General features: G+C 46.7%; 1 protein-coding gene across 5 annotated transcripts in view; it reads right to left on the bottom strand.

Moving 5' to 3' along the window:
- Positions 1–15,750, bottom strand: part of Igf1r (insulin like growth factor 1 receptor) — a 289,576-nt gene that overhangs the window by 31,429 nt on the left and 242,397 nt on the right. For all 5 annotated transcript variants that reach the window (XM_004852704.4, XM_087188301.1, XM_087188302.1 and 2 more), the window contains 6 exons: positions 14,450–14,688; positions 11,036–11,203; positions 10,608–10,812; positions 4,835–5,118; positions 3,126–3,262; positions 2,449–2,608 (listed from right to left, as the gene is read on the bottom strand). In XM_004852704.4, the coding sequence (XP_004852761.1) occupies positions 2,449–2,608; positions 3,126–3,262; positions 4,835–5,118; positions 10,608–10,812; positions 11,036–11,203; positions 14,450–14,688 (1,193 nt within the window). The remainder of the gene's footprint in view (positions 1–2,448; positions 2,609–3,125; positions 3,263–4,834; positions 5,119–10,607; positions 10,813–11,035; positions 11,204–14,449; positions 14,689–15,750) is intronic.

Here is a 15,750-nt window from a genome sequence, read left to right as displayed (position 1 = left end):
CTCTGTTTCCTGGTCACTGTGAGGTGAGCAGCTTTGCTTCCCCTCCACACACCTTACTGTGATATTCATCTCATCATGGGCCAAAAGCATCAGAGCCTACTGACTATGCGTGGAAACCTCTGAGACCACGAGCCAAAACAAACCTTTTCTCTTTTGAGGTTGATCTGCCACAGAGAAATACAGGTATTTTCTCACAGTATCAGAAAGCTAACACATAAGTTAACTGGTAAGAGCAGGTTAAGTGGACTGAGAGAATGCAAATTATTTCAATTGACAAAATTATTTGCTAAGCATCTGCTGGCCCCTAAAATGTGAACCTAGGCATGGTGCAGTCCAGGTGCATACAATGTTGGCTCGCAGTGTGGAATTCTATTTGGCAGTATCTTTTTAGTCTTGGTCCCTATGAGAATTTCCAGATATCCTACATAACTTTGAACATCTGGTGCTCAATAGGTGGACTACTGAAGTCCTTGTTTTTAAAATATTTAACTGAAACATAAAAATTACATATTATTGATCGTCTACAACACGTTTTCAAATATGCATATGCTGAGCTAATTAACATGCATGTTACCTCACATCCTTATCAATTTTTTGTGGTAGGAACATCTAAAATCTACCCTCAGCAATATTCAAGAATATAATGTCATTGGTAACCACAGTGTGTTGTACAACTGATGCCTTGAATGTATTTCTCCAGTCCCAACTTCTCAAAACTGGCCTCCCTCCCAACTTCCAGTAACCACCATGCTACTCTGTACTTACATGAGCTCAACATTTTTAGATTCCATGTACAATGAGATCACTCAGTATTTACCCTTCTGTGCGTGGCTTATTTAACACAATGGCCCTTGTGCTTGTCTGTGTTGTTCCAAGTGATGAGACTGCCCTCCTTCGTATAGATGAACAGTGTTCAGGTGTGTGTATGTGTACTTTTCAAACCTGTTCATCTGCTGTGAGCACTGCAGTGAACACAGGAGTGCAGCTATCTCTAAGAAACACCGAGTTCATTTCCTGTGGGTGTTCACCCAAGGGTGGGCCTGCTGTATCTGTTGAGTCCTTGTTTTAATCAGACTCCAGATAAAAGAAGCTTCAAATTCTGGGAAGGATCAGCCCATCAGACCCAAAAGTACTACCATTAACTGAAGCTGGGCTTACTTTCTTTTCTTTTTTTCAATACTAGGGATTGAACCAAGGCCTTGGACTTAGAGGTACTCTATTGGTGAGCTAATCCATAGTCTCTTAAAAAAAAATCAATTTTGATATAAGATCTGAGTTGCCCAGGCTGGCCTGGAACTTGTGATCTTCCTGTCTCAGCTTCCCAAGTGGCTGGGGTTGTAGGCGTGCGCCACCATGCCTGGCTGGGTTCCTATTTTCTCTTTCTCTTTTTGAGGCAGGAACTCACTATAGAGCCCAGGCTGGCCTCATGCCTGCCATCCTCCTGCCTTGGCTTCCTGGGGTATGCACCAACATGCCCAGCTCTGGGCTGTGATGGTTAACGAGGAGTAGTGGGAACACTATTGCCACAAGTTTGATCCCATTATACGAACACAAAATAATCTGAAATACCAGTTTCTAATAAGAATTTAAAAAATTCAGTACGGATATAATTTCATTAAACAAAAGGTCTAAAATTTTTTTTAAAGTACTATACATGGTCCTCATTGTGCTCAGATATTTTACAAAATTCAACTTTAAAATCAGACAGTAATCCCAGCACTCTGTGAGGCCGAGGCAAGAGGAATTCAAGTTTGAATCCATCCTGGGCAATTTACCGAGACCCTGCCTGAACAACAACAAAAGCTGTGGATATAGCTCAGTGTGAAGGCCCTGGGTTCAATCTCTGGTACCATTAAAACAAAACAAAAACCCACAAAACTGCGATCATCATACAGAACAGCTTTCAAAGAATTCAGTTTTGTTGATGGTTTCAGCAAAACACCACCCAGTCTACGCACAAGATGCCCTATGTGCTTCCATGAATGCTGGTGCGTTAAACGTGCAGCCGTATTTTACTGAGGGGAAGTTAGGATCGCCTCCACTTGGGATGTCCTGAGATTCCTGCTGGGAGCAGTGGGACCAGAGAATCCCTCCTAGGAGTGTGAACCCTGAATACAAACCCCAACAAGCTCACTGTCCAGGTAGCAGACAGGACAGTCAATTCGATGCCTGCATAATAGCTCTGAACACAGGCCAGGGTGAAAGCAAAGATCTCTTCTGGCTCTCCGGGGCTGTGCACCCACAAAGAAGGCGTAGCCCTCCCAGCCTGTCACATGCAGTAGGCATCCAAGGGCCAGCACTTGCCCAGGCTGAGCTCCCAGTCAAGGCACTGGCTCTCAGCGTGCCTCAGTTCTAACAGAAAATCAGAGAACCTCAGTGGCCCAGCTTCCCAGATCTTGGCCCACTCAGCTTTCAGCTTTACCATGCCACTCCTTCGACAAGCCTTACTTTTGGCCGGGACATAGAAGAACACCGGATCTGTCCACGACCCATTTCCAGAGAGTGAGGTAGCCTGAATCCGGGCTGTGTAGTTCCCTGGGTTCAGCCGGTTAAGCTTGGCCCCTCCATATTTCCTGTACTCCTGTCTGGACACACATTCTCGCTGATCCTGGAGGAAATAAAACATATGTGTCAATTTCCTACAAGCATGAGAGACAGCTGGCACCTGCCAGCTCAAGACGCTGGTGATGCTTGGTACCCAACCTTGGGCCACCCCAAGAATGATCCCAATTGACAAAAAAGGGGGAAGAAAACCAAGTCTTCAATGGTAGTCAGTCCCTGAGTTACTCAAAGCACACCCCAAACTTGTGATCATTTTAATAACCAAACAGAACTCCAGAAGAATTAAAAGTTACTAAGGCTGGTGGCTTACGTGGGGAGATCAGTCTCCGCAATGCATCATTTGGAAGGGTGAGAAGCAGCCCAGCTCCTTATACTGCTTGGAGAGCATGGGGCTGCTGGAACAGCCACGGTCCTCACGCATTCACTGCCTCATCTTATTGTCTGAGGTTAAGCGAATCAGGAGGTAACCTGTGTCATACCAGGCTGTGCCATGCCGAGCCATGCTGTGCCATACCAACTCTGATGGAAGTGCATGCAGCCACAGACCACAGCCCCAGTCGTACCTCAGTTTGTGATCCATATTTTATTTCGTACATTAGAATCAGTCCATTGGGGTTCTCAGGTTCTGGCCACTTTAAAAAGATGGAGTTTTCAGGCCTCGACTCCCACGTGACTGGGCCAGGAATGTCATCTGCTCCTTCTGTTTAACAATTTGAAACAGTGACAAAGTTGGATTCGGGTCCTCAGGAAAGAAGACAAACGCTGGGCTAAGCTGAGAATAACCCTCCTCCAAATGTTCGCTTATTGCACAGTGAGCATGTGGGCCCCTCCTGAGCTGGCTCTACCCACTGACTCTTGTGTCTCAATGTGTCACAGTGCCCTCCCTTCTCTATCTGCTCCTCCCTAGAAAAGCCTGTGACAAGCACATTAGGAAATTCCTGGCATCCTAAGTAACTTCTTCTCCTCTGCTTCTACTACTTGCAGAAAGGACCTGCTCAACACTGCTGCACTGCACAGGGGTGCCAACCAACTGGAGCGATGCACGGGACCTCCAGGCTGTGACATGGATCTTGTGCAGTCCATGTCTACACAAAGCAACTGCGATTCTTACATGGGTGTGAGACATGGTCACAACACCGGCCTGTGAGCAAGATTTTGGCAGCAAGTGAGCTTTCTCTCCTCTGACCATTACTCCCAGAGCTGGTCTCGAGGAGTGAGGGTATTATGGCTTAGATCTAGAATGTTCCTTAAAACTCTCATGCACTCAGAGGCGGGCTTTTGGAAGGGGACCGGATGGTGGGGATGCCATGCTCATCAGTGGGTTCATCCACTAGTGGGCCGAGTAGCTGAGGGTGCTGTCAGGAGGTGCGGTCTGGTCACTAGGGGCACGACCTGCATGGGTGTGTCCCCTGCTCCCCCCTTTCCTCTCTGCTTCCTGATGGCTGTGAGCGAGCAGCCCTCCTCTGTGATGAGCCCTTTCACCATGACATTTCCGGATTGGAGCCCGCCCACCACGGGCTGAAACTTCTGAGACTGTGAGCCAAAATAAACCTCTCCTCCTCTAAGTTGTGGGTGCCGAGTATTTTTCTCAGCAACAAGAAAGTGACTAAGACAGGGGTCACTGGAATGAAAGTGGCTACAATAGCCTGGTTCTGAAGTGTCACCCAAAGGCCCATGTGTTAAAGGCCTGGTCCCCAGCATGCGGTGGAATCACGAGGAGGCGGGGCCTAGAGGAAGGACGTGGGTGCCCTTGAAGGACATGTTGAAAACCCAGCTCCTTCCTCTCTGTTTTCCGCCCTCCGTGAGGTGAGCAGCTTCCCCCCTTCACACACTCTTACCATGATGTACTACTGTGCTACCACAGACCCACAGCAACTTGCCCAAGTGACCACAGACTGAAGCCTCTGAAACCATGAGCCAAAGGAAACATTTCCTCCAGTTCAGTTGTTTATCTCAGGTATTTTGCCACAATAACTGAAAGCTCACTCACACTGCAGGTAACTGGAGACGATAATGAATCTGTGAGATCCCAGCAAGGAGGAGACTCATTTCCCTGAGCACAAAGGGAGCAAAGGCTGAAATGCACAATGGAGACCAAGCAGGGGAGAGGGGACCCTGCAGGGAGCTCCATGACAGGACCATGGGCTGTTCCCCAGCCAGTTGGTCTACCACGCTGCCTCCCGACCACTGCACATTCCTCAGTAAGCCTAGGTCTGAGACTCCCAACGTGGGTGTCAGAGCTGGCATCGGGGCTAGCTGGATCACGCCATACCTGCAGGCATGGTTCTTGCAAAGACAAAGTTAGAGGCGCTGCAGCCCAGCTTCTCAGCCTCGTGGTTACAGCTGTGGATGTCAATGCGGTACAAAGTAAAAGGTCGGAGGTTTGAAATGACAGTTCTTTCCTTATTATCCACTCTGCTCTCAAAAAAAGGGTATTCTGTCTCCAGCTCCTCTGGGTCTGTGACATTGTAGGTGTCTGCCACCGTGGTGTTCCTGCTCCGGCTGGACATGGTGGTGTTGGCCACTTGCATAACATCTCTCCGCTTCCTCTCGGGTCTGCAAGGAAGAAAGAAGCTTGTAAGCGCTGTCGCCTCTGCCTTTTGTCTTCTCTTTGACTAGTATGAGTAACAGAAAAGAAGAATCTTCTCCAGGGATAAGCACCATCAAATAGCAGGGCATTTCCTTTTCAGTGTTTACCTTGCTGTCGCTGTTCTCCACCCTGAGAAGCAACACACAGACTCTGGCCCTGGCTCCCGCAGTGTTTACTTCATTACATCTGCAAGCAAAGTGCCTCAGCCACTTGGCCAGGCAGAGTCCTGTTTCCTCAGAAGCGAGTGCCATCTGGTCAAAGACGTCATGGAGAAGCATTAAAGGGTTCAAACCTATTCACTACACACTAAGATTTATTGCAGGTTGTTGCTCAGGCCCCAGAAAAATGGGACAGAAGGAATTCAAAGGCCCACAGTGGTGACAACTTTGATTCCTTCTGAAATAAAGTGAAGATGCCCTGATCTGGGCAGCAAGCATGTGCCTGAGCCCCACAGCCCTTCCGTGAGGGCTCCTGCTGACACCCCCTCTTTACCCCAAGCCTGCATTGTGTGCCACACTCCCGTGGGTCTCCCAAGCCCAGCTGTGCCTGCTGCTCGGCAGTGGACACCTGTGGTCTCCTCAATATCCTGCCCACGAGAGGGGAAAAGTCTTTGTCATGGATTTGAGAAAGGCTTGAAACAACAGCTACAGGAACAATAACAAAAGGAAAGCAAAAAGGAACACATAAAATCTCCCAAGAAGGACACTAGCACCCCAACAAGCAGATAAAAATGTGATCCTCCACTTGTTGCTTTAGTGGGATATGAAAAACTGGGCTTTTAGGGTCCTCCAGGGCATCTTCACAGGCGCCTCCCACTTATGTGAACCAAGAAAAACAAAGAATATGAGAGGAGAATCTGGTCAGGGTGAGAGCAGCCCTCAGGTCATGGAAAACAGAAGAGGATGGGGAGCAGGATGCTGAGGCCACCAGCTGGTGAAGGGTCTTATGAATGGGCAAAGGGCCTGGAGCAAATGGGACAAGCCTCATCTGGTAAGAAAACTCCGAGTCCAAGGAGATGAGGAGGCAAGAATAGGGGAAATGCATCAGTCACCCTTACAGGAGAACACTAACTGCTGGAGCAAAAGTTGCAAGGCATCCGGAGCCCTGTGAAGGCTCAGTGGATGCCTGGCAGGCTTCTTCCTGGCCCCTAGGCCAAGATCTGGAGGGGGAAGGTAGGGGCAGGGGAAAGGGCCACTGGCTCCCAATTCTCTTGGGTCATGGATTCCCCTGCAGGTAAAAAGGTCTTTCTTTGTGTAGTAACACTCAGGCCCCACCAAAGGCAGAAACTGCACAATACCGTGAAACTCATTCCAAAAGGCAGAGAAACAAGGTCAGGGGCTGGTGCATTTGTTTTTACAATGCTGGAGGAGGAAGAGTTAGGAAATGAGGCCAGTTATCCACTATCCTCACATCATGCAAACCAAGCAACCCCAAACTACGTTCCTGGAAGGGAAGAACACAAGAAACCACATTTACTGCTAGGGAGGTCATTTTCAACACATTACCAAGAAATTTCCTGCCTTCCCTTCAAAACAAACATGACATACACTTGTGTTTGTAAGTAAGATACTGCTTGGGTTTGATCCACAGCAAAATAATACAGTGTCTACCCCCGCTCTAGACCACCACCACTGAACTGGGATTATATCAACCACCAAGTACACTCAACGGTTCATTTATTTGTAAACACCACACCTTTGGAGGCTCCATGGCTGCTAGTACTGACACTAAGTCAGGGATCAGGAGAAGGAAACAGCAGAATGTCTGCAAGAAGATAAGGGGTGGAGGAAGCAGAATGGCCCATGCATAATACTTTGTCAACAGCTAAATCCAAATGGTGTAACCCAGAGCAAACATGATGGCCTACTTTCCTCACTCATCTTTGCCACACAACCTACTTCTATTGGAAAACCTTTTACTTCTCAGTACTTGTCAATATTTTAGCTACAAAAAAACAAATGATGTGATTTGAAAAACAGAGATGGTGGCCAATGAAAGGCACTTTGTACCACACAGACTTCAGAAAGCAGCTTTACAAACTCTAGCTTCCAAGCTACTTCAAACACACAGCATGCTGGACCACATAGAAGGAAGTAAATCTGTTGTATGTGGTTTTCACCTTCAAGTAAATTGTTCCTAGAATGAACTGCATGAAATTGAAGTAGCTTTGGGATAGCTTAGCTGTAAAATAAAGACTTCATGATTCAGTCATTTTGGGTGCTCATTTCTGTGAACCTGTCAGAAGTTGTATGGATATCAGATTTAAGCCTTAGTAGGAGGCAAACAAAAAAACATTAAGTGCTTAATAAATTGTGGCCTTTCCCTATGGACAAAATATGGTATCAATGTTCATACCACAAAAAAAAAAAAAGAGAGAGAGCTGCCAAACTGGATTTGTTTTAGGAGAGAGAAAGTCAGACTGTGGGGATGGATGAACACATTCGTCATGTCAGATATGGCAGACAGGAAACTTATTTTGACCCTAATAACACAAATGCTGTGTATTAATAACATCGATGTCAACCACATCACTCAATCTGGTGTCCCACGTCTGATGACCAAAAGTTATCATCTTGTGACTACAACTGAATGCAAGGGGCCTTTTAGGAAAGCCTTTCTGTTAGGTTTTGGGTCCCAAAGCCTCTTATGTCAGAAGCATGGTTCCCCGGGTGGCAGTATTAAGAGGTGGTGGAACCTTTATGAGATGGGACCTGCTGGAAGATAAGCAGGTAACTTTGGGTGCTGCTCTCAGGTGGGATTAATGTAGACTTGAGGAGAAAGTGAGCTGTTCTCCTGACAGTGGGTTCTTATAAAAGAGTAAAGCAGACCCAGGTCTCTCTGGCATCTTCTCCTAAGTGTTCTCACCACGGGGCTCTGCCTGGTCATGCAGCTCAGGGGCCCTCACAGTGCAGAGCAGAAGCTGGCTCCATGGTCTTCAACTTTCAAAGCTGTGAGCTTTATGCACTACCTAGTCTAAGGCATTTTGTTATAACAACAGAAAAATGAGTTAATGGAACTTTTCAAATCCTTGACTTACAACTGGAATCTCTGAGGTTGGATGGACAACACATCAGTGTAACCAACAGCCTCTGACGGAGAATAAACAACTTCCTGGGGCTGGCAGATGTAGCTCAGCGGTAGAGTGTTGGCCTAGCACGCATGAGGCCCTCGGTTTGATCCTCAACACCACAACAAACAAAAAGAACTTCCTGCCAAGCCTGCCGGGGATAGTCTTTACTCATCCATTCCTCTGGCCACAGGAGCTGCCCGCCCCTTGCTGAGCCTCTGCTGACCCAGCTGGACAGGATGGCGTGGGGAAGGCAGGGACAGGAAAGAGCCTTCTTGGTGTCTGAGGATGTAGACCAAGACTCAAACAGATTCTAAACTAATTAAGATATCAGAAAGGTCTCCAAACTTCACGAGGTTCTAGTTTCCAAGCATCTTTGAGCTCCTTCTGATACCTGAGCTTCTAGGTTCCAGGATCCACACATGATACACAGACACCACGGTAAGAAAACCGTACTGCACATTAAAGCTCAAGGCTAACACTTGGTCAGCAGCGCTAAGATCTGATCTGCCAGCCAATGGGAGCTGCCCCAGCAGGCAGGCGAGGCCCCCCTGGGATCCTGGGCATTGCAGTTGTAGCTCAGAAACTGCAAGAGAGGAAGGGAGGGGGAGGAAGTCACTAAGAAGTCAGCAGTTTCATTCTCAAGAGGAAACAGCACCTTCACTTCTAAAAGGCCTTTATTTCCTACTTTACTGATTCTTCTAAGACAGAGTGGCTATCTTTGACCATTTTGCAAGTATCATAAAAGTCACTTGACAGAGGGGAAAAAAACTCTTTAAAATCCATTTGTCATTACAACCTCAGAAAGTCTTTAAGGACAAAGTTCTGTAAAGATGGAATAAATAACTGCTACACACTTCTGAGGCTTCTCAATGGATGAGAACGTGCCAGGCGGAGAGCCGGCAGCTGAGCACGGAGGGGACAGGGCTGGTCTGACTCCTGCTCTCTGCCCAGTGTTCAGAAGCAAGGCTGTTTCCAGTTCTGTAAAGGGTGCCATGGGCCACCCACCACACCGTATTGAGCTCCTTTCCCGACGTTATCAGGCTACTCTACTGAGGTTTCTGCCAGTTTTTTAAAAACCATTTGGTTTGCTCATGTTGTTGTTGTTGTGCTAAAGTAAAATGTTAAAATAAAGAAATGTATTACATGAACTCTTGCCATTTTAACTCTGTGTGTGTGTGTGTGTGTCCATGGATTGAACACAGGGCCTCGCCATTGCTAGGGAAGTCCTCCACCACTGGACTACGCCCCAGCCCTTATAAAATTGTATTTTGTGACAGGGTCTTGCAGTTTCCTAGGCTGGCCCTAGAGTAGTGATTCTCTTGAGTCAGCCTCCTGAGCAGCTGGATTCCAGGTGTGCCACCCCACCTAGCCTACTTTTAAATGTGCAATTTAGTGGATTAATTGCATTTACAATGTTGTGCAACTATTGTCACTATTTCCAAAACATTTTCATCATCCCAAACAGAAACTCTAACAATTACCAAATATTTTCCTATTTCCCTCCCCACCCTACTCCTTGCTCCTAGTGAACTCTATTCCACTACATGCTTCCCTATTCTGCATACTCCAGAAACAGGCGATCATGAAGTACTGACCCCTGTGTACGTGGCTTTGTTTTGCTTGGCTTGAGTTCTCAGGGTTCACGCATGTTGCATCATGGGTCCAACTTCCCCCCCTTTTCGTGGCTGAATACTATCCCACTGAACGGCTGGGCCATATTTTGTTCATCTACTCATCTTGTGGATGAACCCCTGAGTTGTTTCCAGGTTTTTCCTACTATGAACAGTGATGCTACTGAACACTTCCTTTACTCCACTTTTGTTCCCTCTTTGTAGAAAGTGAGGCTTGAGCACAGGAGCAGAGAGACTCCCTGAGGCAAAGCTCCCGTTACTTTGGAACACTGCCTTCTATGCTGCGGCCCAACCTGCCTGCCAAGGATGCCCAGGCGAAGCTGGACTACTTTCAAAACTGACTCAGTTTCCCCTCTTGTTTCAGTCCCTCTTCCCCCAGCCCGATGGGGCAGCAGGGAAGAGTGGGAAGGGCATGTCCTGGCTTTTCCTCTGGCTTATGTCCCTGAGTCTGGGCAAGTGACAGAAGCCCACTCAGCCTCATCTCCCCACCTCTGAGGGGAGCCCACCTGCTCTCCGAGGGAGGTGGTGTGACTGGGCAGCACCCCCGACACCCACGCACCTCACACCGAGCCCAGCCCCTTCCCCTCAGGGCTAGCCAGCTCCCCTGGGAGCCCCACTCAGCCAGGCGGAACCATCTTTGCTTGCTCCTCCTCAGTGGCTCTTGTGTTATGCCCCACACCACCCAGTGGAGAGAAAAGCAGCAGAACCCAGCCCAGTAGCACCAGCCTGGGGACGTTTTCAAATGGTCAGATACCTGGGCACGAAGATGGAGTTGTGCAGGAAATTCTCAAACACTTTCCGGTACTCGGCCTCCTCCTTCTCAGCCTGCTTCTCAGCTTCAGTTTTGGGGCAAGCACAGCAAGGCCCTTTCTCCCCACCACATACTTCAGTCTTGGGATTCTCTGTGACCTCTTCAACGTCAATGGTGCCATCGGCATACTTTCTGATGGGGATTTTGTCTTCTCAGGAAAGAGAAACCAAGAGGAGAGTGGGAATGAGAGCCAGGTATGACATGCTTGTAAGGACAAAGAAGAGCTGTCGGCGCCAGTCATTAAGAAGGTGGCTGGTGTCCAACACAAGGACTTACACTTTTCCCTAACAGGGGTGATACCAGGGCTCAGGCGCACGCAGACTCTGGGCAAGGACAGTTTCAGCTTCCACTCGGAACCTGCGCATCCTCACCTTTGGAGCAGTAATTGTGCCGGTACAGGTAGCCGTCCTGAGGCTGCCGCTGCCATCGCACAATGTAATAACTCAGGTTTCCGTTGGGCAGAGACGGGGGGTTCCACTTCACAATGAGCTGAGAGGAGGAGTTTGATGCCGAAAGGACATCCAGGGGAATGGAAGGGACTGGAAAGGAGAACAAAGGACATTTCAGAAAATAAATGAACTTAAGCTCGAGGCTATTAGGGACTCAAGGCAAACCAACAGAATGTTGCAAGTATGACCTGGATAGGAAGATGGCAATAAAAACAGAAACACAAAGTGAAAACTGAACCTTGCTTTTGAAAGAGTATTAACTTAAGCGCCAACATTTCCCTTTATAGCATCTCTTCTCAGGCAATCTCTGTGAAAACAAACATTGCTGAGTTGCAAATAGAAAAGGTTGCCAGGGCATAAACAGGGTTGGAATAGATGATTTAAAATCTATAGTTCATTCAAACACCTGATTTTTCTTTTATTACAACTGCCATTCTCCAATGTGTTTAACTCTGGCAGTTTTACTAAATGGTAAAATTGACTGATCTGGATTTCACCTGGAAGTAGGAATCTCTGATAAAAATGGCAAGAAGCTGAAGGAAAAGGTGGAAGGAGGTGAAGCTGGCAGGGTGTGTGCGCGCGCGTGAATATGCCTGTGTGTAAGGGATCAGAGGAAAGGCTGTGAGAGAGTACAGAAACCCACCAGACCTATAATCTGCTTCAGGGGATTGACTGAGACACAACTGTAAAGCAGCCTAAAGATGCAAACACATGTAAGCCCCGATTTCAAGCAAAAGACTCTGCTGCCAGTAAAAAGAATATTGATTTATAGGCAAAGCATTATAATCCAATCAACCTTGACTTACTGCTGACACCCAAACTCAAGCTCAGAGCTGATGCATGCAGAAAGGAAAAATGCATCCTGGGACCACTGAAATTGTGTTCTCACTGGGTTCACAAAAAACACCAATTTGGACAATTTTTTCAATGTACAAGAGGCACCTTCACTGTATGCACTGAATCAAAACATTCATCCAAGCTGTTTTTAAAATGTGAAAGAGATAAACAGCTGGAGGATACAGAATACAGGGGTCTGAGCATCTCTAAGGAAGAATACTTTGGGAAAAGGTTATGTCTGATGCTAGCTTTTCCAGAGAAAATATAACCACTTGATCCTTGGCCAATTTGTGGTTTCCAAAAATAAGTACTTCAAAAATAAACAGCTTACTTCTGGATATTTCAATGATAGGTGTCCCCCCAAAAAACAAAAAACCAAACAAACAGGCGCACAAGAACAAGTTATGATCTGTCCCTACCACTTGTAAGGACAGGGCCGAAATGCAGGGAGCTGACTCATTCTGTACAGGGATTGGTTTTCTATCATTTGGGGAAAAGAAGTAAGTTTCTTAAGAATCTGCTACAGTAAGGAGAAAGTCTTATTTTTCTCCAACTTGCCACAATGATTGGCTGGGAAGGATTACTTCCAAATATTAAGATGAGTAACTTAAAATAACTTGTTGCATGTAAATTGTGCTATACCACACCATGCCTAGGATCAGACGCATGTGCTGATTTTATTTCTATAAATGCTTTAGTGTCAGTGACACGATTTTGGTTGTTTATAGGGTAAGTGGAATGGGGCAGAGGAGGGGAGGAGGGAGCGGGTGTGTTTGAGTTAAAGGCATTCCCCAGTACATTTTTTCTCTCTGTGCTATTTAAACATTTTTGGGGGGTGAGGTTATAGATATTTAAAAACACCCTGATTGTTGTAACAATAGCTAAGATATCAGTGCTGCAGACTGTGTCCCCATCCCCAAATTCACATGTGGAAACCCTAACCCTCAAGGTAATGGTATCAGGAAGTGATCAGGTCGTGAGAATGGAGCCCTAATAAATGGCATTAGGTGCGCTTACAAAAACGATACCTAAGTTCCCTTGCTCTTTTGTCATGCTATGTAGGGATATACCAGCAAAAGCATGGCTTTCCATGCAACAGGAAGTTGGCTTTCACCAGACACCGAATGTGCAAGTGTCTTGCTCTTCCTGTCCTCCATAACTGTGAGGAATAAATTTCTGTTGTTTATGAAGCATGAAGGCAATGGTATTTTTGCTACAGTTGCCCACATGGACTAAGACAGTAAATGTCTTTAACAAAGAAGTGCATCTTGCTACTTCTAAACTAGACACTATATACTTGGAAAACACATGTATATTTGCCTCTACATTCTAAAGTTGAGAGATGAGGTACTTTAGAACATGAAGATAAGATGGAGAGGAGGAGAAACATTTTCATCATTCAATATTTTGAACATCTACAACACACTACACATCTACTGTTTTTCAGCATTTACCTACCTCCAAGGAACCTCTGTGGCTACAGAATAAGGATGGAAACCAATGAGCCACCAGACCTGAGTGGTACACAAATCAGCATGGCTTTGGTTCCCCAAAGGCCAAACATCAAAATAAACAAGAGCAGCCACAATGGGCTACACCCTGTCTGAGCCTTTCAACAAAACCATCTGTCATGGTTTGGATCTGACATATCCTGAAAGGCTCCTGCGTGGAAGACTTAGTCCTCAATGCAGCAGGGTTCAGAGGTGGGGCTTTTCGAAAGTGACTGGTCCATGGGGTCTCTGACCTCAGCAATGGCTTAATCTGTGGCTATTATAGTCATAATTTGTTGGGCTATGTGGAAGTGACGGATGCTCTTGGGGACTATATCTTGTCCCCAGTATCTTTCTCTATCTATCTGTCAGTTTTCTGGCTGCCAGGAGCTGAGCAGCTCTACTACACCCTCTCCACCATGATGTTCTGCTTTACTGAGGTCTCAGAAACAAGAAGAGCAAAGGGACCATGGACTGAACCTCTAAAACTGTGAGCCAAAATAAATCTGTCCTATTTTAAAATTGTTTTCCTCGGATATTTTTTTCACAGCAATGGAAAGCTAAGACATCATCCTAACACCCTGGAAGGTCCAGGATCATGGGCACAGGAGAGAGAGGCAGATGATGAAAGATGGTACCAGGTCCAAAATACAGCACAGGAGAGCCTGAAGCGCTAGCAGTGGGGAAAAAACATACATGCCAGGCAGCATGGTGGTGCACATCTATAACCCTAAAACTCTGGGAGGCTGAGGGAGGAAGGGTGCAAGTCCGAGACCCGTCTGGGCAATGTTGTGAGGCCTTGTCTCAAAATAAAAAAATGAGGCTGGGGATGGATTTGATCCCCAGTACCACAAAACAAAAAATATACAACAATATAGCATTATGCACTGATGAGAAAGACATGACACACATGCCTTACAACCAGCCTATAGCTACACTTTGTCTATACAGGTATGGCGAGCTCATAGAGAAGCAGGGACTGGCAAGGGCTTGTCTGGTACAGGAATACCTGAAGCATTGGTGCGAATGTACAAGATTTCACTCTTGGCCCCACGGATGTGGTCGTTCTCCACCATGGTGAGGGTCACGGCCTTGACGTAGACCGCATACTGTGTCCAGGGCTTCAGCCCATGCAGTAGGATGCCAGGCTCCACATCCTTGTTAGGGGGCAGGTCCACATCCACCATGTTCCAGCTGTTGGAGCCACAGGCATCCTGCCCATCATATTCGGTGACGTTTTTAAAGGGTCTGAAACACAATCAACCACGTCCACAGAATGTTTTGGGGCTCTGACATCAAAGCTCTTCAGAACCTTCCCTAGTGGCTGACAGCATCACACTTTCTATAATGGGAATTTCAAGTACAGTGAATGATCAATTAGATTTGTACTGAAGAAGAGTATCAAGTAACTGGACTCTGGAGTTCACCAGTTACACAGTGCAGAAATGAATACTCTGCCTCAGGAAGAACAAGTTACCAGGATTAAAAATACTGCACCTTAAGAAAACTTGCAAATGCTGCTTTTCTCTCTCCTTACCTTACCTGCAGCAATTTTTTTCACCATTGAGTAAAAACAAGCAGTCATTTAATACAAACATCAGATTTGATAAAAGATGACTTTTAGAGAAAATGGACTTTTCTACAGAGAAAAAGTAGCTTCTAAAATCTAAGTTGTCCACAGCACATTCTGATGCTCAAGTTATTTTATAATACTCAAATATTAGTTTCCGGATTGTCTCAGAAACTATCAGCTATTCCTTAGTGAAATTACCAGCTGACGTTGCCAAAGTACCAAGGACCTTTGAAGAGAAGAGATAATTTTGTACAGATGCGTGGCTGGATGGGGATTCTACATTTATGAGATGAAAGGGGCACTGGTTACTGGCTCCTGAAACAGACATTAACATGACCTTCCTGCTGTTACAACAGGAGATCATGAGCGACTCCACATATACAAACACTGAATGCCTAGCAATCCCGAGCTCCCCATTTCTCACTGGCTGTGACAATTCCAGGATCCTGGCCCAGCAGGCGGAAGGGAGCCAGATGCTGCCTCTGGTGCCTCTGGCTTGCTCTGGGGAAGCCAGGCAGCTGGGACAGAGACGTATGCATGAAGAAGGGAGCTGGGTAAGGGGATGACGAGGCAGACTGGGGGAATGGGCCAGATACAGGAGGTATAGGAAGGAGCAGGGAGACCAAGCAGAGCTGCAATCTGGAGGAGTGCGCCAGGGCTGCACAGGCAGCAAGTGTCATCTGATGGCATGAGAAAAACGCCCGGTAGATCTGGGGAGAAGTCGTGAAAAGGTGGAG

Source organism: Heterocephalus glaber, unplaced genomic scaffold (genome assembly GCF_053883595.1).
Source record: "Heterocephalus glaber isolate CG9 unplaced genomic scaffold, H.glaber_assembly_v1.0 deba00001531, whole genome shotgun sequence".
In the NCBI taxonomy this organism is placed as follows: Eukaryota; Metazoa; Chordata; class Mammalia; order Rodentia; family Bathyergidae; genus Heterocephalus; species Heterocephalus glaber.
The sequence above is the reverse complement of the archived record's forward strand: the minus strand, read 5'-3'. Positions and strand labels throughout refer to the sequence as shown.